The sequence below is a fragment of the Zophobas morio genome, unplaced genomic scaffold (assembly GCF_036711695.1).
Source record: "Zophobas morio isolate AGI-343-1 ecotype UQ-CSIRO unplaced genomic scaffold, CSIRO_AGI_Zmor_V1 ptg000004l, whole genome shotgun sequence".
Classification (NCBI taxonomy): Eukaryota; Metazoa; Arthropoda; class Insecta; order Coleoptera; family Tenebrionidae; genus Zophobas; species Zophobas morio.
The window spans coordinates 7,697,326-7,721,353 of NW_026972109.1; the positions used below are offsets into that span (position 1 = coordinate 7,697,326).

General features: G+C 31.3%; 1 protein-coding gene across 1 annotated transcript in view; it reads left to right on the forward strand.

Annotated features, from left to right (window-relative positions):
* LOC135140063 (uncharacterized protein) overlaps positions 1-24,028 on the forward strand; it is a 61,371-nt gene that overhangs the window by 17,976 nt on the left and 19,367 nt on the right. Inside the window, exon 2 of the mRNA XM_064070466.1 lies at positions 9,552-9,780. Within this exon, the coding sequence (XP_063926536.1) occupies positions 9,552-9,780 (229 nt within the window). The remainder of the gene's footprint in view (positions 1-9,551; positions 9,781-24,028) is intronic.

A 24,028-nucleotide genomic window follows, 5' to 3' on the forward strand; every position in this document is an offset into this window, starting at 1 on the left:
ATTCTATATGTGAAATAAGAAATGCTAAATGCGCAATTAGAAACGAGAAATGGGACGAAATGAGAAATACGACATGCGAAATGAAAAATGCGAAATGGGAAATTAGAAATGAGAAATGCGAATCGCGAAATGCGCAATGCGAAGTGGGATATGAGAAGAAATAAGAAATACGAAATGAGAAATCCGAACTGAAAAATGTGAATTGAGAAATGAGGAAAAATAAGAAGAAATGAGAAGTAAATAGTACTGAGAAATGGGAGAAACGTCAAATGAAAAATGCGACATAAGGAGAAATGAGAAAACATGAAAAATGGGAAATTAGAAGAAATGCGAAATGCGAACTCAAAATTAAGATGTGAAATGAGAAACGGAAATGAGAGATTCTGAATTGGAAATATGAAATGAGAAATGCGAAATGAGAAGTTCGAAATGCGATATAAGAAATGGGAAATGCTCAATTAGGAACCAGAAATGAGAAGAAATGGGCAATTCGAAATGAGAAATGAGAAACGAGAAATTAAAAATGAGAAATGCATTTTGAGAAATTTGGAACGCAAATGAGAAAAGCTAAATTCGCAGTGAGAAAGAAATAAGAAATACGAAATAAAAAAATGAAAAATGCGAAATGAGAAAAAAGGGGAAATGAGAAATAAATAGAACTGAGAATTGGAAAAAAACGTGAAATGAGAAATGCGAAATGAAGAGAAATCTGAAAACGTGAGAAATGAGAAATTATAAGAATTGGGAAATGCGAAATCAGGAATGCGAAATGAGAAATATGAGAATTGAGAAACGTGAAATGAGAAATACGAAATGAGAAATTAGAAATGCGAAATACAAAATAAGAAATGTGGAACGTGCGAAATGAAGAATGAGAAACACAAAATACGTAATGCGTAATGAAAAACGAAAAATAAGAAGAAAGGAGAAAGAAGAAATATGAAATGAGAAATGAAAAATACAAAATGAGAGATGCGAAAGGGAAAACCGAAATGAAAAATTGAGGAAAATTGCGAAATGCGAAATTAGAAAGGAGAAATGAGAAGAAATAAGAAATACGAAGTGAGAAGTGCGAAAAGACAAATTTCAAATGCAAATGCGAAATACGAAATGAGGAATTTGAAATGCAAAATACGAAATGAGAAATTCGAAATGCGAAATGCGTACTTAATGAGAAACGAGAAATAAAAAGAAATAAGAAATTAGGCATTAAAAATAGGAAATGAGAAATGAGACATCAGAAGAAATAAGTAATACGAAACGAGATGAGAAATGCCTAATGAGAAACGAAAAATGAGCAATGAGGAATGAGAAATGCGAAATGAGAAATATGAAACGAGAAGAAATGAGAGAAAATGAGAAATGAGCTATGCGAACTAATGAATAAGAAATGCGACGTGAGAAATTCGAAAAGAGAAATGCGAAATGGGTAATTCGAAATAAAAATTGAAAAATGCGAAATGAGAAGTCAGAATTAGAAATGAGAAATACAAAATACGCAGTGAGAAACGAGAAACGAGGAGAAATATGAACTACGAAAGGAAAAGTGCGAAATGATAAATGAGAAATGCGAAATACGGAATGTGCAGTGCAATAGGTATACGAAATGAGAAATGGGACATGTGAAACGAGAAATTTCTGGAAAAAATTTAACATAATTTAAAATGTCAAAATTCTTCAATTAATAATAAGTTTGCAAAATCAATAAGTAAATTTTAGTCGCAAAATTTGGCGTCGAACACACATTTTCGGTTTTTTGGTTTTTACGATTAATTATTTTAACGTGTTGTACCCTTGTGATTTTCCCTGTCTCCCACCCCGCTCTATCATCAACTAACCAAACCACCCTTTTCCCTCAAGTGTAGCGACTTTTCTGTGAAATTCTTCACTCAAGTCTGACTAAGCGTAACGCTGGCTGGCCGCCGCCGCCGCCTCCACAGCGAACGCTACAAACGATGGACGAATATGCCGCGGGGGATTCCGCACAATAGATGACGCATCGATCCAATGACGTATTCATTTGTCTTCTGCCTCATTGCGGCCCCCGTTCCGCTATAGTGTCGTCGACTTCCCTCACCACGTGCTATTTTATAGGCGATATGTACAATCACGAAAATTTCGATGATGAGGGTTTCCGCTTTTATCACCGGTAAATTTTTTACCGTTTCCGTTGGCATGAAGTCATTGATAAATTATACATAGTGGAATAACGTAAGCACTATCTGAGGTTTCTTGCTTTCCGTGATGATTATTTTGGAATCTATTGTTTATCAAGTATGACTGTATGTAAAAATAGGTAGTGAATAGTGATCGGATGGAGTGCTTCAAGGTTTTAGTTTACGACAAGTGTCGTTTCTATATTATATTAACGACATGAAACGGCAATAATTAAATGGCGCTTTATTTCTCTTTTTAATCGTTTATGAAGATTGTTTGTCGTTATTTTGAAAAATAATTATCCCTTGAAAGTGAAAGCCTGTAGCACTAGTACAGTGAGACAGTCATTTGTTTTTAATCAGGATGGAACTGTCAGAGGATATCACTTCTAATGTTTCAATTTCCTGTAGTCAATATTAGATGATTATCGGGCACAACATGAATGACATGTTCACCTAGGACACGCACGAAATTAATGTCTCGTAGCTGTATTACGCACTCCCATATTTAGTAAAATAACGTAGATCATTAGAAATACTATTTGTGTACCTACCCGCCTACCCGTAACCTAAAGTATGAAAATGACATTAATTTCTTTGAATGATAGAGTAAGTTCGTTTACAAATATTGATTACTACAAATCTGAAGCTTTTTTGTAACAAATCTAGTTAATTAACTCTCTCAAACGATAATTACGTCTTTTATATGTACCTGACATTGTTTCAATGTAAGCAATCATTTTTTTAACAATGAAAACCTGCCTTGTACATAAACCTTGGCTGTTAATAAAGGTCGCGATTGTTCTTGATTATTTGTAAGTGGAATTCAGTGTCTTTGGATGCGTTTTCTGCGTTGGCATGATTCTTCCTGTGGTTCTGTTCATCTTGTTTCCGTTGCGTTTTCTTTTTCTTTTGTTGGTAAAGAAATCTTTTTATAATTTCCTGGTCTAAACTCTTCATTAATTAGATGACTTTCTAAAGCTAACATCCTAAGTTAATTAAGGTTTTCTTTCATACTCTGTCGCCGCCTTCTCCTTATTTCTTTTATGCAGTATTTGTAAAGTCTATATGTTTATTCAGGAATTAAATTTCACAAAAATATCCAAAGAGATCGATTTAGACGGAAACGGAAGACCTACTTTTTCCACTCTAGGAGTTATGACACGTCGAGAAAACGCTCGCTAAGTAAAAAATTAAGAATGTCGAAAAAAAAATGAGAAAAATGTTAAACAATCAAAATCTACATCATAAACTTGACTTTATTATGACCCTTGATAGCGCAAACGACCCAAGTTTATAACTTCCGTAAATAATGCGTCTTTCATCCAGCACCCATATCAGTAAAATCCAGAAAACCTGAGCCCATTGTACCCTAGGGCGTATGAATATCAGACGGATTTCCCCTGTAAAAACGTTAAAAGCCTTCATGTCTGCTTTTATTTGACCGGGTGTCTACTCGCCTGTCTATTATTCCCTCAATCGACGCCGATACCGCCATACGTCATGCACGAGAATACATTTCAGGCGAGAAACGCTCAAAGAGGAATAAGAAATCAAAGCACATCTAGCTTAACAGCCAACAAAAATCACAATTGTGTATTCGGAACGGTACAACATAACCCGCGACTATCGATGTCTCTAGATCGCGAAAGAATGAAAAAGAAATAAAATAAGTCGAGCTATCGGGACGTACATTACTGTCTACACTCGGATCGAACGCAGTAATCAAGTAGTTCATGTGCGAATGCGATAAGGATACTGTGGGGATCGATAGTGACGGTTTCGGGACTATGCTCACTGTTAATCTCGTAATGTGTGCTCTAGTCCACCCAGGACTCCTCCGACTCAAACAATCACCCTCGCAAATTGCTCTCTAATCCCGCATTTAGCCGCACTACCATACAGCAATAAATTGCCGCAACAGCAACAGGCTGGGAGGTCTTCACCCGGCGCATCCACCATCAGCAACCACGCAATGACCGGTAATTAACGCAGAGGAGGAAGTCTGGAACAAAAACACGTAAATGATGTATAGACTTCCTAAAACATCTAGAAACTGCGCTATTCGGGAGTGCTATTAGGTTTCTGTGGTATTTTTACTTCCCGAGCGTAAGCGAAGAAGTATTGTAAACGAGTTCATCAGCCGACTCCCTGCTGTTGTGTTTCCTCTACTTTTCATGACCCTTAAAGTACGAAGAAATAGGTTTCCGTCTGTCCGTCTGTCTGCCGTCTGTCCAGAGTTTTATTAGATAGATAGTTTTCGAAACTACTAGACCGATTATTGACCAAAAATTGGCCAATTAGCCCCATCAACACGTGCAGCACGCTTCTTTACATTCACTTTAATATTACAAATAGTAAACTCAGTTGACTTCTACCTAGTAAAACTTTGCAGCCCAACTAACGAACAATAGGACACAACTGTAAAGTTTTTCTAGGTACAAGTCAACTGAGTTTACTATACATATTTTTATTTTAACTTATAAGTGTTATCATAATAAAATAAAATTCCCAAAATTAAATCTTATATTTCTAGAAAAATCTGTAATTAGAATTAATAGAAACAACGACAAAATATTAACTATATAAATAACAATTTTTTGATATCACAATTTTTCAGTTTCTCAATTTTTAGTTTTTCGATTAAAAATTCGTTTTCTCAATTTTTGAAGTTCATGATTTTTATTTTTCATTTTTTCAATTTTTTAATTTTCATTTTCTCGATTTTATATTACAATTTTTCATTTTTCATTTCCTTTACTCTTTCAGTTCTTCAAATTTTTAATATTTGGGTTTTCAATTCCCTGATTTTCCAATTTTAAAATTTTTGGGATGTCTTAATTTTCAATATTTCGATTTTATATTTAGTTTTTTTGATTTTTGAATTTTTCGTTTCCTGAATTTTTCAAATTCATAATTTTTATTTTTCATTTTCCTGATGTCTTAGTTTCATGTTCTCGATTTTATTACTCTCGTTTTTTTACTTCCTCTATTTTTTCAATATGTCTTTCGAGTTTATAATTTTCCGTTTATTCAGTTCTTCAAAATTTCAATCTTTTTTTTAATTTCTCAATTATCCGATGTTCCGTTTTTAATTTTTGATTTTTGAATTTTATAATTTTGCAGTGTTTCCATTTTTACAATTTAGCAGATTTTCCGATTTCTTTAATTTTCAGTATTTCGAATTTACAATATTGTTTTTTTCGAGGTTGCAGTTTTTCTATTTTTATGTTTCTGTTTTAAATCTTTCAATTTTTTAAATTTTTCATGTTGATATCCATTTCTAGATTTTTCAATACTTTCATTTCATATTTTTTCGGATTTTAATTTTTGAATTTTCAATTACATACACAGTTTTATAATTTTTATATTTTTTGATTCGTAAAGTCGAAAAATTGAAAAACTGAAAAATCGAAAATTCGAAAAATTAAAAATCTAAAAACAAAAAAACGAACAAGATTGAATAATCCAAGAAATGAAACAAGGAAAAATCGAAACATTGAAAAATTAAAAATCGAGAAAGTTAAAAATTCTAAAAAAAAAGGAACGAAAAATTGGAAGAATAAAACGAATCAAATCAAAAAACTGGAAAACCCAAAAATTGTGAAATCAAAAAATTATAGAATCGTCAAAATTGTGAAGTCGAAAAACTGTAGCAGTGAAAGATCGAAAAACTGAAAAATTAAATATCGAGAAATTGAAAAAAAAAAACGAAAATTTTAAAACATTATAATTATTATTATATGTATACATATTTAAAATGAAAAATTGCAAAACAAAAATTGAAGAAATGGAAAATTGAATAATCGAGAAACTGAAAAATCTAAAATTGAAGAAATGAAAAACTGAAAATTTAAAAACTGACAACTCAAAAATTTTAAATTAAAAATGCAAAATCTACAAACCGAAGAAACAAAAAAAATTAAAAATTAAAAAATCGCAAATCGGAAAAATTAAAATTGGAAATTCAGAATATAAAAAAAGAAAGCTAAAAACTGAAGAATCGAAAAATTGAAATTTTAAAAATCAAAAACTCGAGAAATTTAAAATCGAAAAATTGAACCAAAAAAAAAAATAGAAAAAATGCAAATCGAGTAAATTAAAATTGAAAAACTATGAAATGGGAACATTGAAAAATCGAATAATTGAAAAATTAAAAAAAAAATATAAACGAAAAATTGCTATTCAAAAAACTGAAGAAACAAAATTTTAAAAATTAAAATAGGGAAACTAAAATCAAAAATTGTAAATCGAAAATTTGAAGAAATGAAGAAGTGAGGAAGCAAAAATTGAAGAAACGAGAAATCTAAAAACTGAAGAAAGAAATGAAAAACTGATAAATTTGCGAAAAAATTAAAATTTAAAAAAATGAAATCCGAACATTGAAAAATGGAATCATTGAAAAAATGGTGAAAATAAAAAATTGGAAATCAAAACATTAAAGAAATAAAAAAATTGCAGAAATGAAGAAAATGAAAAACTGAAACCAAAAATTGTAACCCGAAAATTTGAAAAAATGAAGGATTGAGGAAGCGAAAAATTGAAAAATCGAAAAATTGCAAAATCTAAAAACTGAAGAAACAAAAAACGTTGAAAAACTGAGAAATCGCAAATTGAAAAAAATTACATAAAAAAAAAAATAAATTGGAAAATCGGATATTAGAAAAAATAAAGGAAATAAATTGAAACAAAACATTGCAAATCAAAGAATTGAAGAAACGGAGAATTGTAAAAATAAAGAAAATGGAAAACTGAAGCCCGAAGTTGTGAATCGAAACTTTAAAGAAATTAAAAATGGAAAAATCGAAAAATTGAAAATTTAAAAATCGAAAACTAGAGAAATTTTAAATCGAAAAATTGCAAAATCTAAGAACTGAAGAAACAAAAAAAAATGAAAAAATGAAAAATCGAAATAATTAAAATTGAAAAAATTAAAATTGAAAAAAATAATGAAATTGGAACATTGAAAAATCGAATAATGGAAAAAATAAAGAAAATGGAAAACTGAAACCAAAAATTGTAAATCGAAAATTTGAATAAATGAAAAATTAAAGAAGCGAAAAATTGAAGAAATTAAAAATTAAAAATTTTAAAACTGAAAAGTCGAGAAATTTTAATTAAAAAAATTGGAAAATCGGAAAACTGAAGAAACAAAATGAATTGAAGAATTGAAAAATCGTAAACCAAAAAAATTAAAACCGGAAAAGAATGTAAGTCGAAAATTTGAAGAGATGAAAAATTGAAGAATCGAGAAATTGTAAAAATAAAGAAAATGGAAAACTAAAACCAAAAATTGTAAATCGAAAATTTGAAGAAATGAAAAATTGAAGAATCGAAAAGTTGAAAATTTAAAAACTGAAAACTCGAGAAATGTTAAATCGAAAGATTGCAAAATCTAAAAACTGAAGAAACAAAAAACGTTGAAAAATCGCAAATCGAAAAAAGTACAAAAAAAATTTAAATTGAAAAATCGAATAATAGAAAAAAATAAAGGAAATAAATTGAAACAAAACATTGCAAATCAAAAAATTGAAGAAACGGAAAATTGTAAAAATAAAGAAAATGGAAAACTGAAGCCCCAAGTTGTGAATCGAAACTTTAAAGAAATTAAAAATGGAAAAATCGAAAAATTGAAAATTTTAAAATCGAAAACTCGAGAAATTTTAAATCGAAAAATTGCAAAATCTAAGAACTGAAGAAACAAAAAACGAAAAAATGAAAAATCGAAATAATTAAAATTGAAAAAATTAAAATTGAAAAAAATTATGAAATTGGAATATTGAACAATCGAATAATTGAAAAAATAAAGAAAACATAAAGAAAATGGAAAACTGAAACCAAAAATTGTAAATCGAAAATTTGAAGAAATGAAAAATTAAAGAAGCGAAAAATTGAAGAAACGAAAAATTAAAAATTTTAAAACCGAAAAGTCGAGAAATTTTAATTCAAAAGATTGGAAAATCTGAAAACTGAAGAAACAAAATGAAATGAAGAATTGAAAAATCGCAAATCAAGAAAGTTAAAACTGGAAAAAAATGCAAGTCGAAAATTTGAAGAAATGAAAAATTGAAGAAGCGAAAAATTGAAGAATCGAAAAATTGCGTATCAAAAAATTGAAAAGACGAGAAATTGTAAAAGTAAAGAAAATGGAAAACTAAAACCAAAAATTGAAGAAGCGAAAAATTGAAGAATCAAAAAATTGCGTATCAAAAAATTGAAAAGACGAGAAATTGTAAAAATAAAGAAAATGGAAAACTAAAACCAAAAATTGTAAATGGAAAATTTGAAGAAATAAAAAATTGAAGAAACGAAAAATTGAAGAATCGAAAAATTAAAAACTCGGAAATAATTTAAATCGAAAAATTGCAAATCGAGAAAATTACAATTGAAAAAAAATTATGAAATTGGAACATTGTAAAATCGAATAATTAAAAAAATAAAGAAAATAAAAGTCGAAACAAAGATTGAAAATCAAAAAATCGAAGAAACGAAAAATTGTAAAAATATAGAAAATGTAAAACTGAAACCAAAAATTGTATATCGAAGATTTGAAGAAATGAAAAATTGAAGAAGCGAAAAATTGGAGAATCGAAAAATTGAAAATTTAAAAACTGAAAACTAGAGAAACATTAAATCGAAAGGTTGCAAAATCTAAAAACTGAAGAAACAAAAAAAATTGAAAAATCGCAAATCGAGAAAATTAAAATTGAAGAAAAATTAAATTTGAACAGTGAAAATGCGAATTGAAAAATTTAGGAAATAAAAACTGAAATGAAAAATTGCAAATCGAAAAATTACGAAATTAAGAATTGAAGAATTGATAAATTCGGGTCTCTAGTGTTTATTTTATAGAATTTATTAGAAAACAAAAGTCGCATTTTTTTATCATTTTTCAAATAAGCGGGATTTATTGGGCTACCCTTCAAAAGCGAGGGAATTTCTGTCGAAATAATCTTCGACGATCAATTTTTTTACAGGTGTAAAGCTCCTATTCTAGCACGAATAAACCACACATATCATGTCTCGCTTCCATTCTCGTTTGCGTTACCATCGACTACATAACTGTTAAAGACCTAAACTAAGAGAAAAACAATTTTTTCGCCCATCTATTATTTCCCAATGCGCATAACGAGCATCAGTGGTCAGTAATAACGCCTAGAAATGTGACAACACGAACATAAACCTCCCCAACGCACAACCAAGGGGGAAATCAGTAGTCTGCGAGGTCTCTAACTCAATAAATTATATAGATTTTTATTGGGTTGTACCGAGGGTGCCGCCAATAATGATCATTCTAACCGGCAAATTGATTCAGTTACGGGTAACAAGTCCAGGATAAAGCTCAAGAAGAAAAATGTTTCCCGGCTTTACGTAACGGTTCTTTTTTAATTTCAGGATTAGGCGGAAGACATCCGGAGCCATATTATGGCCGTCTCATAGGTCCCTTCATAACATATGCCCATGGAATAAAAGGAACCGTTTATGCCGTGGACGAAAGCACGATTTTCATCAAAGGGTTCACGTACGATGGGACAGGACCCGATGCTTTCTTCTGGATAGGAAATTCGCTGAGGCCCAGTCCGGAGGGCGTTATTATTCCATATCCGGATGATTTCGTGGGCAGGTAAGCTGTTAATAAAAGTGAGATCAAGTTTTTCTAACGATTGTAGCTAAAATGTTAAAGTTTGTGGGTAATTTCCGCCATAAGAAAATAGCAAAATCAAAATTTTAATCAAATATTTTCCAGTAGCACGAACCCAATTTGTACCCACTTATCTCCAGCGTGGTAGGTAAATAGCGTAATTAAAGACGACTTTTTGCATCTGCGTGGGTAATGCTCATCAAATCAAGCTCGTTTGCGTTATTGGAAAACACCTACACTACAAAGAAAATTTACACTTTGTTAAATATCCTGGTGATGATGAAAATTTCGCGACACCCACATTCGTGGCTCGTATTTTCGCGTACAGAACTATTTACTCCTCTCTGGCTGGCAAGTTTTATTGTAAGAAAAGTGGCGAAAATAGTGAATAAATTCCGGAGACGGCGGAGTATACGACCGCCCACACGTATCCGATCCTTTGTAGCGTCGTATACTCACTTAGCAGTTAATAAAGATGTTGAGCTGACTTCATCACAATTACAGCCGCTCCTGATACACGTTCCCTCCTTTTTCGGCAACGAACTCTCGAACGGTACACCCCTCTCTGTTTATCCCTGTGACTGCAGGGCATTTTCCCCCTTTGAAAGCTCAATATTCCCAAGTTGCCATGTCATCAGTTACCAGTCTGTTGTGGGATGATTGTATGGGATGTTTCAAACTTTCAATATCGTTTATTACGCTATGAATTTAATCTTGCTTAATGACATCTATCCTCTCTCGACAGTTGTGGGATTTAGTTCGGGTGGAGGAAAAAGATGATGCGGAATTCGAATAAATAATTGGAAGTAATACAAAAAGTTTTCTGGAAAAAAGTCTCTTGGAGATGTTGACAGGAGGTAAAAGTCGAGTTTAATGACAAGTTGAGTAATATATAAAAATGGAGTTCACTTTTTAGCGTCAAGTAGAAACATGTCTCCATAATACATCAGTGACAGTTTTTTGTAAAGAATCCTCTAACACACACAGAAATTTTGACAAAAAGCATTTCAAATTAAGGTCTCTTAAAGCGTATTTTTCTCTTCTTTGATAAATGAACAAGCAAACGGAATTGTCTACAAAAATTGCCCGCTAAATTGAAAAATGTCTGTTTCATGCCTATATATTTGTTTCAATCTTTTTGAAAACAAGAATTCCTGGAGGTACATTCTTTATTCTTGTGTTTTTTGTGATTTTTAATCAGTCAGACTTCTATCTTTATTACAGGCTGTTGTTCAAGATTTTGTGAAAAATATTTATTAGAAGAATAGTTTTTTTTTTTTTTATAAAACACTCAAATTATTGTCATTGTATGTGTGAAAGTTTAATAATAGAGCAATAGTTTTAATATTTCTTGATATAATTTGTTATACTATTGAACAAAAGATTTGTCTCAGATACGCAGTTTTGGCCATTAAATAAATTAATTTCTAAGATCCAATTATATACATTTCTTTTGTCTTCTCCGATTTGTTTTTTTTTTCATTCGAGCTTGACTTGCAATAATCATGCCAAAATTTTCAATTCCTGTGTTTCTGAAATTTTGGAAGAAAAGTTAGAAGAACCATCTTCTAATTTATTGAACTATCCTTTTTACCTTCTGACTGTAAGCCATCTGTCTGTCTGTCTGCCAATCTCTTGTCTGTTCAAATTTTTGCTAGACAGATTTTTTTACTAGAAAGAATTTATAATACTTAGTAAATGTTATTTAAATTTTATAAAATAACATACCCCTGCAGTTGTGGTTTGTGAATCCGCGTTGAGATGTTATTCTAGGCATTCAGATTTTTGGAAAAAAAATTTGGAAAAATCTCAGGAGTCTCTGTCGAGGGAATACAAAGTGTATTTTTTTAAAGAAGACCAAGATCTCCGGCGAGTCCTGATGTGGTTTTCTTTTTAAAGAATGTCAAGAATTTCTGGGAGACCCAGTGTAGTTTTTTTAAGAATTTGAAAAAATTTCGAATGTCCTTTTTTTTAATTTAAACGAATTTCTGGTATTCCTAGAATATTTTTTAAGAAAGCGGAAGAATCTCGGGTAACCCTGCTGTGTTTTTTCTTTAAAGAATGTCAAGAATCTTGGGGATTCATATCCCATTGTTTTTTTTTTGTTTTTAATTTGAAAGACTCTCGGGAACGCTTAGTGTCTTTTTTTTAATGACAAGAATCTCAAGGTCCACAACTCTTTTATTTTAAGACTAAAGAATGTCAAGAAAAATCTTTGGGGCCCCTAGTGTGTTATTTTTTTTCAGAATTTGAAGAAAGAATCTGGGGGGCTCTTAGTGTATTTTTTTTAAATACGTAAGAAACTCGCGGAACCCTACAAGTTTTTTTTTAAAGAATGTTAAAAATGCTTTAGTGTCTTTTTTTAGAAGAATTTGAAAGAATCTCAGGGGTCTCTAGTGTTTTTTTTAAGAATGTGACAACAATCTCCAGAGTTTCTAGAATATTTTTTAAGTATTTGATAATATAAGACTAATTTTGGCACTTTTGACAGTTTCGACCATTTTTCAACTTTTTTCGAAAATTATCCAAAGTCTTGTCAGGCGCATGAAATAAGAAATAAATTTTATAGCAAACAGTGTAATAAAAAAATACGATTAGCGCTTTTTATTACTGTCCACTCCCACTCGACATAAGGACATAATTAGCCCCGCCCACCCACCCTTCCTTCTTTTCAATGATTAATTTTATCCAATTTGAATGAAATAAATGATCTTATAAGCCACAGAAATAAAATTAGTCCTGAGAATGAAAAGAGGGCGGGTGGGCGGGGCTAGTACTTGCTAAGATAAGACTGATTTTGGCAAATGAGATACCCTCTAAGAGAAGAGCGGGCGGGTGGGCGGGGCTAGTACCTGCTAAGATAAGACTGATTTTGGCAGATGAGATACCTTCCAAGAAAAGACAGGGTGGGTGGGCGGGGTTAGTTTTTGATACGTCAAACACTTTTAACTGCTTACTCGATTTTTGCTGATTTATACTTTTGCTTAATATCAGGCAAACATTGTTGTCAAATGGAATTTTATCAAATTATTCCAAAAATAACACAACCATATACATTCTAATTGAAATGGTAATTAAACATGGTCATGAGAGAAATTTTAACTAAAAGTTTTATTACAAGTTATTATGATAATTAATGTGTTGTTTAGTTTGTAAATGTAGCAAACGAACCAATTTTAGAATCATTATAATTCCACCAAAATGTGGATTGTTAAGAGCGAAACGGAGAGTTAATCCGCCATTTTCTAGACACTCGGTATAGTGGAAAGTTTCATTTTTGACAACGTGGTCTAAATATTCTCAAAAATGCCAAGAATCTCGGGGAACATTGGTGTGGTTGTTAAAGAATGTCAACTATCTCTGGAATTCTCTTTTTTTTAGAATTTTGAAAGAATCTCTGGGACTTTTAGTGCCTGTTTTAAAAAAAATTGGGGGGTTCATATCCCAGTGTTTTTGTTTTTAATTTGAAAGAATCTCAGGAATCCCTAGTGTCTTTTTTTATGTCAATAATCTCAAGGTGCACAAATCTTTTGTTTTAAGATTAAAGAACATCAAGAATCTTTGAGGTTCCTAGTGTGTTTTTTTTTTAAATTTGAAATAATCTCGGGGACCCCTAAGGTGTTTTTTAAAAATAAAAAATCTTGGGGAGCCCTACAGGTTTTTTAAAAAATGTTAAGAATGTTGGAGTTTTAGTGTCTTTTTTTAGAAGAATTTGGAAGAATCTCAGGGGTCCCAAGTGTCTTTTTTTTAAGAATATATGTGTAAGAATCTTCGGAGTCTCTAGAATATTTTTTATGAACGCTAATAATGCCGGGAACACAGTGTGTGTGTGTGTGTGTGTGTGTGTGTGTTTTTATTTTTAAATACCAAAAATCTGGCGAACATTACTGTAGTTTTTTAAAGAATATCAAGTATCTCTGGGGTTCTCAGTCTCTTTTTTTTAAGAATTTGAAAGCATCCCTGGGATTTTTAGTGTTTCTTTTTAAAGAATGTCAAGAATTTCGAGGGTTCAAATCCCAGTGTTTTTTTTTAATTTGAAAGAGTCTTGGGTACTCCTAGTGTCTTTTTTTTTAATGACAAGAATATAAAGGTCCACAAATCTTTTATTTTAAGATTAAAGAACGTCAAGAATCTTTGAGGATCCTAGTTTTTTTTTTAGAATTTGAAAGAACCTCGCGGACACCTATTAAGAATCATGGGGTTTCCTAGTGTCTTTTTTTTAAGTTTAAAGGAATCTCAGGGGTCCCTAGTGTCCTTTTTTAGGAATATATGTGTAAGAATCTTCGGAATTTCTAGAATATTTTTTTATGAAAGCCTAAGAATGCCGAGGAACACAGTGTTTTTTTTTAAGAATGTCAAGTATCGCTGGGGTTCCCAGTCTCTTTTTTTTAAGAATTTGAAAAAATCTCGGGAATTCCTAATGTCTTGTTTTTAATGACAAGAATCTCAAGGTCCACAAATCTTTTATTTTAAGATTAAAGAATGTCAAGAAAAAGAGAAATCCTTGATGTTCTTAGTGTGTTTTTTTTTAGAATTTGAAAGAATCTCGGGGGCTCCTAGTGTTTTTTAAAAATACGTAAGAATCTCGGGGAAGCCTACAGTTGTTTTTTAAGAATGTTAAGAATCTTGGGGTTTCCTAGTGTGCTTTTTTAGAAGAGTTTGAAAGAAACTCAGTGGTCCCTAGTGTCTTTTTTTAAGATTGTAAAAAATCTCCGGAGTCTCTAAATTATTTTTTAAGAAAGCGGAAGAATGCCGGGGAACACAGTGTTTTTTTTTAAGAATGCTAACAATCTCGGGGAACATTACTGTAGTTTTTTAAAAAATGTCAAGAATGTCGGGAGTTCCCATTGCAGTGTTTTTTTTTTTAATTTGAAAGAATCTCGGGAATCCCTAGTGTCTTTTTTTAATGACAAAATTTTCAAGGTCCACAAATCTTTGATTTTAAGATCAAAGACTTTTTTAGAAGAGTTTGAAAGAATCTTAGGGCTTCCTAGGGTCTTTTTTTGAGACTGTGAAAAAAAATCTCCGCAGTCTCTAAAATAAGTTTTAAAAATGCCGGGAAACACAGTGGTTTTTTTTAATAATGTCAAGAATCTCGGGGTCTCGGGGAACATTAGTGTGGTTTTCTGAAGAATGTCAAGTATCTCTGGGGTTCCTAGTCTCTTTTTTTTAATTTGAAAGAATCTCGAGAACCCCTAGTGTCTTTTTTTTTAATGACAAGAATCTCAAGGTCCACAAATCTTTTATTTTAAGATTAAAGAAGTCAAGAATCTTTGAGGTTCATAATGTGTTTTTTTTTAGAATTTGAGAGAATCTCGGGGGCTCCTAGTGTGTTTTTTAAAAATTCGTAAGAATGTCGACGAATCTTGCAATTTTTTTTTTAAGAATATTAAGAATTTTGGGTTTCCTAGTGTCCTTTTCTAGAAGAGTTTGAAAGAACCTCAATGGTTCCTAGTGTCTTTTTTTAAGAATGTAAAAAAATCTCCGGAGTCTCTAAATTATTTTTTAAAAAAGCGGAAGAATGCCGGGGAACACAGCGTTTTTTTTTAAGAATGCTAACAATCTCGGGGAACATTACTGTGGTTTTTTAAAAAATGTCAAGAATGTCGTGGGTTCCTATCCCAGTGTTTTTTTTTAATTTGAAAAAATCTCGGGAATCCCTAGTGTCTCTTTTTAATGACAAAAATTTCAAGGTCCATAAATCTTTTATTTTAAGATCAAAGACCTTTTTTAGAAGAGTTTGAAAGAATCTTAGGGCTTCCTAGGGTCTTTTTTTAGGAATGTGAAAAAAATCTCCGCAGTCTCTAGAATAAGTTTTAAAAATGCCGGGGTCTCCGGGAACATTAATGTGATTTTGTAAAGAATGTCAAGTATCTCTGGAGTTCCCAGTCTCTCTGGGACCTTTGATATCTTTTTTAAGAGAATATCACGAATCTCGGGGAATTCTACTTTTAATAATCTCTGGGATTTCCAGTCCCATTTTCTTAAAGAATTGGAAGGAATCTCGGGGCCTTTAGTGCCTTTTTTAAAGAATGTCAAGAATATCTGAGGTTCTTAGTGTCATTTTTTTAAAGTCGAAAATTTCAAGGCTCCGAGTTAGTTTTTTAGAAGAATTTAAAAGAATCTCGGGGATTCTTAGAATCTTTTTTTCACGACAGTGTTAAGAATCCCAGGGGTCCCTAGTGCCATTTTTTTTTAATTTGAAAAAATGTCAGAAGTCCCTTGAATATTTTTAAGAATGCGTAACAATGTCGAGAAGAATGGCAAGAATTTCGGGACTTTAAGTTTTAAATAAAGTCAAAAATCTCGGAAATACCAAATTTTACTTTTTTAAGAATGTCAACAATCTTGGAGGTTCTTAATGTGTTTTTTAAGAATATGGAAGAATCTCGAGGAACCCTACTGTTTTATTTTAAAAATGTTAAAAATCTCTGGAGTTCCTAGTGTATTATTTTTTCTTAAAATTTGAAAGGATCTTGGGGACTTCTAGTGGCTTTCTTTTTACTTCTCGAGCGTAAACAAAGGAAGTATTGTAAAGGGTTCATCGAGCGAATGGTTACTTCTATATTTTCAAATTTTTGATAATAAATCTCATTTAAATTTTATAACATAACACACCCCTGTACTTGTGGTTTATGAATCAGCCTTGAGAGAATTTTTCGCCTAGGCGTCGAGATTTTCCCAAAAAAATCCAACTTAATAGCAAAGTTTTCGATTACCTTATGCGGCATTTTTTTCTTACACTGTGACTATATTTTTTAATGTTCAGAGGTTATCATAAAAAATTAAATTTCCCAAAAGTTCTAAATTTTTCGAAGATGGGAGATTTGTTGGACCATTTTTTTTTAATACCTTATTTTAAAGAAACAAAATTTTCAGACCCCACTTTAGTAATTTGACTAAACAAACTGGATTTGTCTGACTGTGCTTCATGGGGAAAGGAAGTTTTGTCTGAATGATTTAAATAAATTGATAATATAAAATTATATAAATAAAATCAAACATAATCATTAATAACACAATAGATAAAAAACAAGTATGTTATAAATAGTCCCTTTTTATCACTTTGTTATTGCAGTTCGTCTCGACCTTGTAAATTAGTAACAACAACATTTTGAAGCCAATTATGCAATAAATAATTGCGCACATTCAAGGTATTCCAGAATAAAATATCTTGACATTCCTGAAAATAGCAATGTAAATGGCAAGGATGTAAAGCTTTTTTAGTCACATTTGAGCAAACAAGTGGCTCAAGAAAAAGCACATGACTCATCCTGACGTAAAAAAATAAGTATTTCTGTCGTATTTGTGTCCGTCGAATGGCGTCTTTTCCAAACCGGCGCCTCTTATTAATATGCCGCGTATTATCTTATTGCGAATCCTGCAGATTTGCTATTGTCCCAATAATAATCGTATCCGCTGGATAATTTTAATAGTGGGTGTATCAGCCTCTCCGGGGTGCCTCCGGGCGTAGGGACGCCCGACTGCGCTTACACTATATTTAATCAAAGCGAAAGGGGAAGATGAATGACTATGATAGTCCTCATTTGCATTTAAATGGACACAATGGTTTACCGGCGATGTAGACTTCTGTTTGGAGTCTGATTTCCTCAATTGAGACGTGTACATTACATGCGATCCCTGTTTATCCCTGACACATCCGATTTAATAACCGGGTAGTTAATTAAAGCCCAGTTTTGACGGCCGCAATCCATAAAACCCCAATTACGGAATGAGAGCGCCTTTATAGCGCATCGATTATCAGATTGTCATACGAAAGGCGATTTGAATGCGGCTGAAAGAAAAGGAAAAATTTGAAATAAACCTCTTTCTACACGTTTTTCTCGAGTAAATAAAATAAACATCGCAACGTTTAGGGGGATTTGCAAACCGTATAAAAATCTATTCCCTCGGCGAGGTTCTTTACAATAAGCCCTTTGGAGTTATCATAGCAACGGGGCTTCCGTGCTCTTCTTCGAATCCCTTTTTCATGCATAAGGCCGTCCTGCTCTCATTAAACAGCTTACCGCTATCATCGCTAACGTTCTAAGCCGATTATGATGTAGCTATGACAACGCATATAGTCGTGGATGGAACATGCAGCTTTTTTGTTGGCAATTTTTCAAAAGTCTAGTACGCGTCTGTTACGGGTAAGGGTGTTTATTTTTATTGGAAATCGTCTGCGAAAAGGAGGTTTTTATTACACGATAAACATTTCATGGCTCTATTAAGACTACTTGTTAACGAGCACGGTATTAGTCGAGTTTTTTTTTTATTTTTTTATTTTTTTGAATGCATTATTACTGCTGTCGATTCAAATCAATTCCAATTTCAAGCGTTGACTTCGTTAAATATTTCTTTATTGAGTAGTTGTTCTTTTCTCATAAAATAAGCTTTCGTTTTTTCGTTTTTTAAATAGAAAATCAAACAAAATTATGTGACTGCGTCTCTGAAAATTTATAAAATGAAGTTGTGAATGTTTTAAATCAAGATTTTTGTCGCTTTGTTATAAATAATCGTTTACGCGTCTGATCAAGAGGGGCTTAAAGTTGGACAGAAAGAATGAGATTTAACCGGTTATTAGTAAACAATTGATCAATTCTTTTTTAATTCGTTAAAAATACCACAATTTTCTGCCTGAGACTGTATCCAGTCAAATTTTCTTTGTTGATTCTCAGTTTAAACTCGGCTTCTAGCCTGTGGGAAATTATTTAATAGTAGATAATAATAGCTGGCATCTTAAGATCAACTCTTTCAATAGCGATCACATATTTTTTTGAGAATATAATTCATGAATCACATGACCCCATTTCTTCCAATAGAATTTGTTCATGCCCTTAGTTACATGTCTTATCACAGCGGTAATAATTTTATTGCCTTATTGTGGTCTGTTGCTACCTAAATTTAAAAACTGTCAAATTTGACAAATTTTAGAATTTCATAATTTTTTTTTCTATTATGGCTTGCCAACGTTGGGGGCAAGCTCAAAACGACGAAATCAATTCTGTTATCAAAAAATGTGTTCATTCATTATATTCTCATGTCGAATATAACTCGTGATATGATTAATAATCGAAGATATGGCTCGTGAAACCGAAGCAGCACATTCAACTCGTGCTTCGCACTCGTTGAATCTGCAGCTCGGTTTCACTCGAAATATTTTCGATAATAATCATATCACTTGTTATATTATAACTGAAAAGTCAATGGCAACACCTTTAATGCATCTGGGAAATGCCAGTTATAGTTTTAGACAGAGAAGACGTTAGCATTTTATTTTTCGAAGCTCAGTAAGATCTTGAGCGACCATGGTGTTTAATTTATGAAAAATTTTGAAACAATTTTGGGGTGCCTACTGTCTTTTTTTAGAATTTCAAAGGATCTTGAGGGTCTCTGCTTTTTGAAAAATTTTTGAAAAAGTGTGGGGTCTCTAGTGTCTTTCTTTGAAAGCAATCAAGAGAATATTGATATCCTTGATGCTTTGTTTCTTTAATAGAATTTAGAAAAAATTTAAAATCTCTATTGCACTTTTTTTCTAAGAATTTGAAAGAATCTTGAGTCTTTTTATTTTGGAAAAATTTGTAAGACCCTAGCATATTTTTTTGAAAGAATTTGAAATAATGTTGGTGTATCTGGTGTTTTGTTTCTTTAATAGAATTTGAAAGAATGTTTCCAGTTCTTGAGGTCCAGTTGTGTTTTTTCAGAATTTAAGAGAATTTTTGTTTTGTTTTTAAAGAAAATTCAAAGAATCTTGGGAGCTATTTGTGTGTTGTTCTTGGAAGATTTTAAAACTTAGAGATCTTTGGTTTGTTGTTTTTGAAAAAAAGTGAAATAACCTTGGAAGCTTTGGGTCTTTTATTTTAGAATGAATTTGAAAGAATCTAGGGCACCCCTTATTTTTTTTAAATTTTGATAGAACCTTTATATTGCGTTTTTTAAGAATTTAAAAGAATCTTGAGGTCTATGTTTTCATTTTGAAAAAAAAATTGAACGAATATTAAAGACCCTAGCGTATTTTTTTTTAAGGATTTAAGAGAATTAAGCCCTTGGTGTCATGTATTTGAAAGAAATTACAAGAAAGAAGCTGAAGATCTCGGATGTTTATTTTTAAAATAAATTGAAAGAATCTAGAAGTTCTTGTTTTTGTTTTTGAAAGAGTTTGAAAGAGCTTGGAGATCTCTAGTATTTTGTTGTTAAGCGAGATTGAAAAAATCTTGGCGACTGTTAATGTTTTTTTTTTAGAATCTTGAATTCCTATTGTCTGTTTTTAAGAATTTGAAATGACCTTCAGAAGTTCGTTTTTTCATTTCGAAAAAATTGAAAGAATTTTGAAAGGATCTTGTGGGCTCTCGCTCTTTTAATGAAAAAAAATAATTAAAGAACTTTGAGGTCTCCCTGTTGTCTTTCCTTAAGAATTTAAGAGAAATGAGCTCTTGATTTTGTTTTTGAAAGTAATTCAAAGAATCTTGGGAGTTCTTGTGTTGTTTTTGGAAAAGTTTAAAAGAACCTGGAAGTCTCTGATTTTTTGCTTTTGAAAGAAAGTGAAATTACCTCGGGAGCTCCTGGTGTTTTGTTTTAAAATGAATTTAAAAGAATCTAAGGGACCCGTGGTGTTTTATTTCTTTAAAATTTTGATAGAATCTTAGAATTTCTATTGCCTTTTTTGAGAATTTGAAAGAATTTTGGGGGTCTCGCTTTTTCATTTTGAAAAAATTTTAAGAAATCTGAAAGACTTTAGTGTATTTTTTTAAGAATTTAAGAGAATGTTGGGGCCTTTTTGTTTTCGAAAGAAACTGAAAAAATCTTGAGCACCTCGGTGTTTTATTTTTGAAAAGTCTGTAGAATTCTTGGGATTCCTAGTCGTTTTTTTAAGAAATTAAGAGAACTTTGGGCCCTCAGGGATTTATTTCTTGAGGTCCATGGTGTTTTTTTTTTGAAAAAAAAAAGAGAATTGAGAATGATCTAAAAGAGCTTGGACACTTCTGGTATTTTGATTGGAAGAACTTGGAGGCCTCTGGTGTTTTGCTTTTGAAAGAAATTGAAAGAACCTCGGAAGCATCTGGTGTTTTTATTTTAAAACGAATGTGAAGAAATGTTGGGGGCTCCTGGTGTTTTGTATTTGAAAGAGTTTAAAAGAACCTGGAAATCTCTGATGTTTCACAATAATTGAAAGAAATTGGGAGTACTCGGGAGTCCCTGGTGTTTTGTTTGAATACGAATTAAGAACAATCTTGGGGACTGCTGGTGTTTTATTTTTAAAAAATTTTGATAGAATCTTAAGATACGTGTTGTATTTCTTTGAAGAATTTGAAATCATCTTGAAAAGTCTCTTGAAGTCCCCACCGTATTTTTTTGAAAGAATTTAAGAGATTGAATTTTTCCAGTTTCTGATGGTTTGTTTTTAGAAGAATTTGAAAGGTGTTGAAGGCCCTCGATATTTTCATTTAAAAAAGAATCGAAAGAATCTTAAGATTCCTAATATATTTTTTTAAGAATTTAAGAGAATTGAGCCATTGGTGTCGTGTATTTGAAAGAAATTACAAGAACCTGGAGATCTCTGGTGTTTATTTTTTAAATAAATTCAAAGAATCTTGAATTCTTGAATTCTTGTTTTCAAAAGAGTTTGAAAGAACTTGGAGATCTCTGGTGTTTTATTATTGAGCGAACTTGAAAAAATCTTGTTGACTTTTAATAGTTTTGTATAGAATCTTGGATTCTTGTTGTCTGTTTTTAAGAATTTGAATTGATGTTCAGAACTTCGTTTTTTCATTTCGAAAAAATTGAAACAATTTTGAACATATTCTATTGAAATTTTTTGAAAACATTTAACATGTTTGGAGCCTTTCGTGTTTCGTTTCTTTAATAGAATTTGAAATAATTTTTCCAGTTCTTGGTGTTTTGTTTTTGAAAGAATTTTGCAAGGAACTTGTGGGCCCTCGCTCTTTTTATTAAAAAAACATTAAAGAATCTTGAGGTCCCTCTGTTGTCTTTCTTTAAGAATTTAAAAGAATTGAGCCCCCGATTTTGTTTTTGAAAGAAATTCAAAGAAACTTAGGAGCTCTTGTGTTGTTCTCGGAACTTGGAGGTCTCTCATTTTTTGCTTTTGAAAGAAATTGAAAGAACCTCGGAAGCCGTTGGTGTTTTATTTTGAAACAAATATGAAAGAATCTTGTGGGTTCCTGGTATTTTGTTTTAGAACGAATTAAAAATCTTAGGATACCTCTTGGATTTCTTTTAAGAATTTGAATGAATTTTTCCTATTCCTGATGTTTTGTTTTTGGAAGAATTTGAAAAGTCTTAAAGTCCCTCGCTCTTTTAATTAAAAAAAAATTGAAGGAATCTTAAGAATTTGCGATAATTGAGTCCTGGGTGTCGTGTTTTTTAAAGAAATTAAAAGAACCTGAAGACCTCTAATGTTTTGTTTTTAAACTTAAATTGAAAGAGTCTTGGAGCACCTTATGTTTTATTTTTGAAAGAAATTGAAAAAAACTTGGGAGTCTTTGGTATTCTGTTTTAGACTAAATTAAGAAAGATCTTGCGTTGTTATTTTTAAATAATTTTGATAGAATCTTAGGAAATCTATCGTCGTTCTTTTAAGAATGAAAGAATCTTAGAAAGAATGGCGGAACCTATTGTACTTTTTTGAAAGAATTTAAGAGAATTGAGCCCGTGTTGTCGTACATTTGAAAGAAATTACAAGAAATTGGGGCCTCTGGTGTTTTGTCTTTAAAGTACCTAAATTGAAAGAATCGGGAGTTCCTTGTTTTTATTTTTGAAAAAGTTTAAAAGAACTGGAAGATTTCTGGTGTGAAATAACTTTGGAAGTTTTTGCTGTTTTGTTTTTGAACGAAACTGAAAGATTCTTGAGGACTTTCAATGTTTTTTTAATAGAATCTTGGAACCCAATTCTCCGCTTTTAAGAATTTTCGTTTCGAAAAAATTTGAAAGAATTTTGAACATCCTATTGCATTTTTTTGAAAGAATTTAACAAAATATTTGGGCCTCAGGTATTTTGTTTTTGAAGGAAATTGAAAGAATTTTGGGACCTCTGGCTTTTTTTTTTTAAATTAAGAGATTAGTGGGGCCGTTAGTGTTTTGTTTCTTTAACAGAATTTGAAAGAATTTTGCCGGTATCTAGGGTTTTGTTTTTGAAAGAATTTGGTTACCGTATTAGGATAAATATTATTATAATATACATTTTTGGAAAAACCCAAAACTTTGCAACAAAACTTCAAAATTTCTATTAGAATTTATTAAACCAATTTTGCTGAAATTCAGCACAGAGCTTGAAATTATTATCAGCCTTTTAGATCTCTAATCAAAATTTGTCTATCCATGCCTACCACATTTTTGACGACGTCACCTCCAAAATTTGTTAAGTGACTTCTATTTAAAATATTTACTTCAGATGCAAGGAAAATTCTGCCTAAATAATTTTTGACCAATTTTTTAGCGAATATTGTCGATTTAGGAAATATTTATATACACGTGCCGCTAAAGCGTTCATTTTGCAGAAGAGTTTCTGAAACTGGCATTAAATGCATTTAAATTAAGCAAACTAAAATTGTTTACATTTATTTTAAAAAGGGGATAATTTCTAGATATTCAAATCGCTGAGATGAATAGACTGTTATAACAAAAAGATAAAACTTAACTATTAATCACTCATAAAAAACGTATTTTAGGATCACCTAGTACTCTTAAATTTTATAACACCTTTACAATACATATAATTATATAAATAAAATACTATAGTAATATTCGTTACAAATGTGTATTTATAAAACACTAACATCATCACCCATTTTTATATCACAGACAAGAGAAGAACCGCAGTCTAAACCACAAAAACCATAACCGCAGATTGTACTATCACAGTTTACAAACATTACTGATATATTTATAGTTAAAAACCAATATAAACTGATAGGCAAATGCACCCATTATATCTTGTATACTAAAAAGCTGTGTGGTCTTTCCGTTTAAAGTAATAAATATCCAAAAAAATTTGACCATTTTTCACTCAATTCTTCGCATTAAGAAAAAGAAATAAAACTAAAAGAAACATTCTGTCTTGAGCTTAATTTTTTATGGCGATTTCGCTAAATTTCATAAGGAAACTATTTTTAAACAACATTATATTAATACCACGTTTAAGTAATTAAGTTCACTATTGCTTTCAAAACATTCTGACAAATACGGTAAAAATATCAGCAGGATTAGTCAGTGC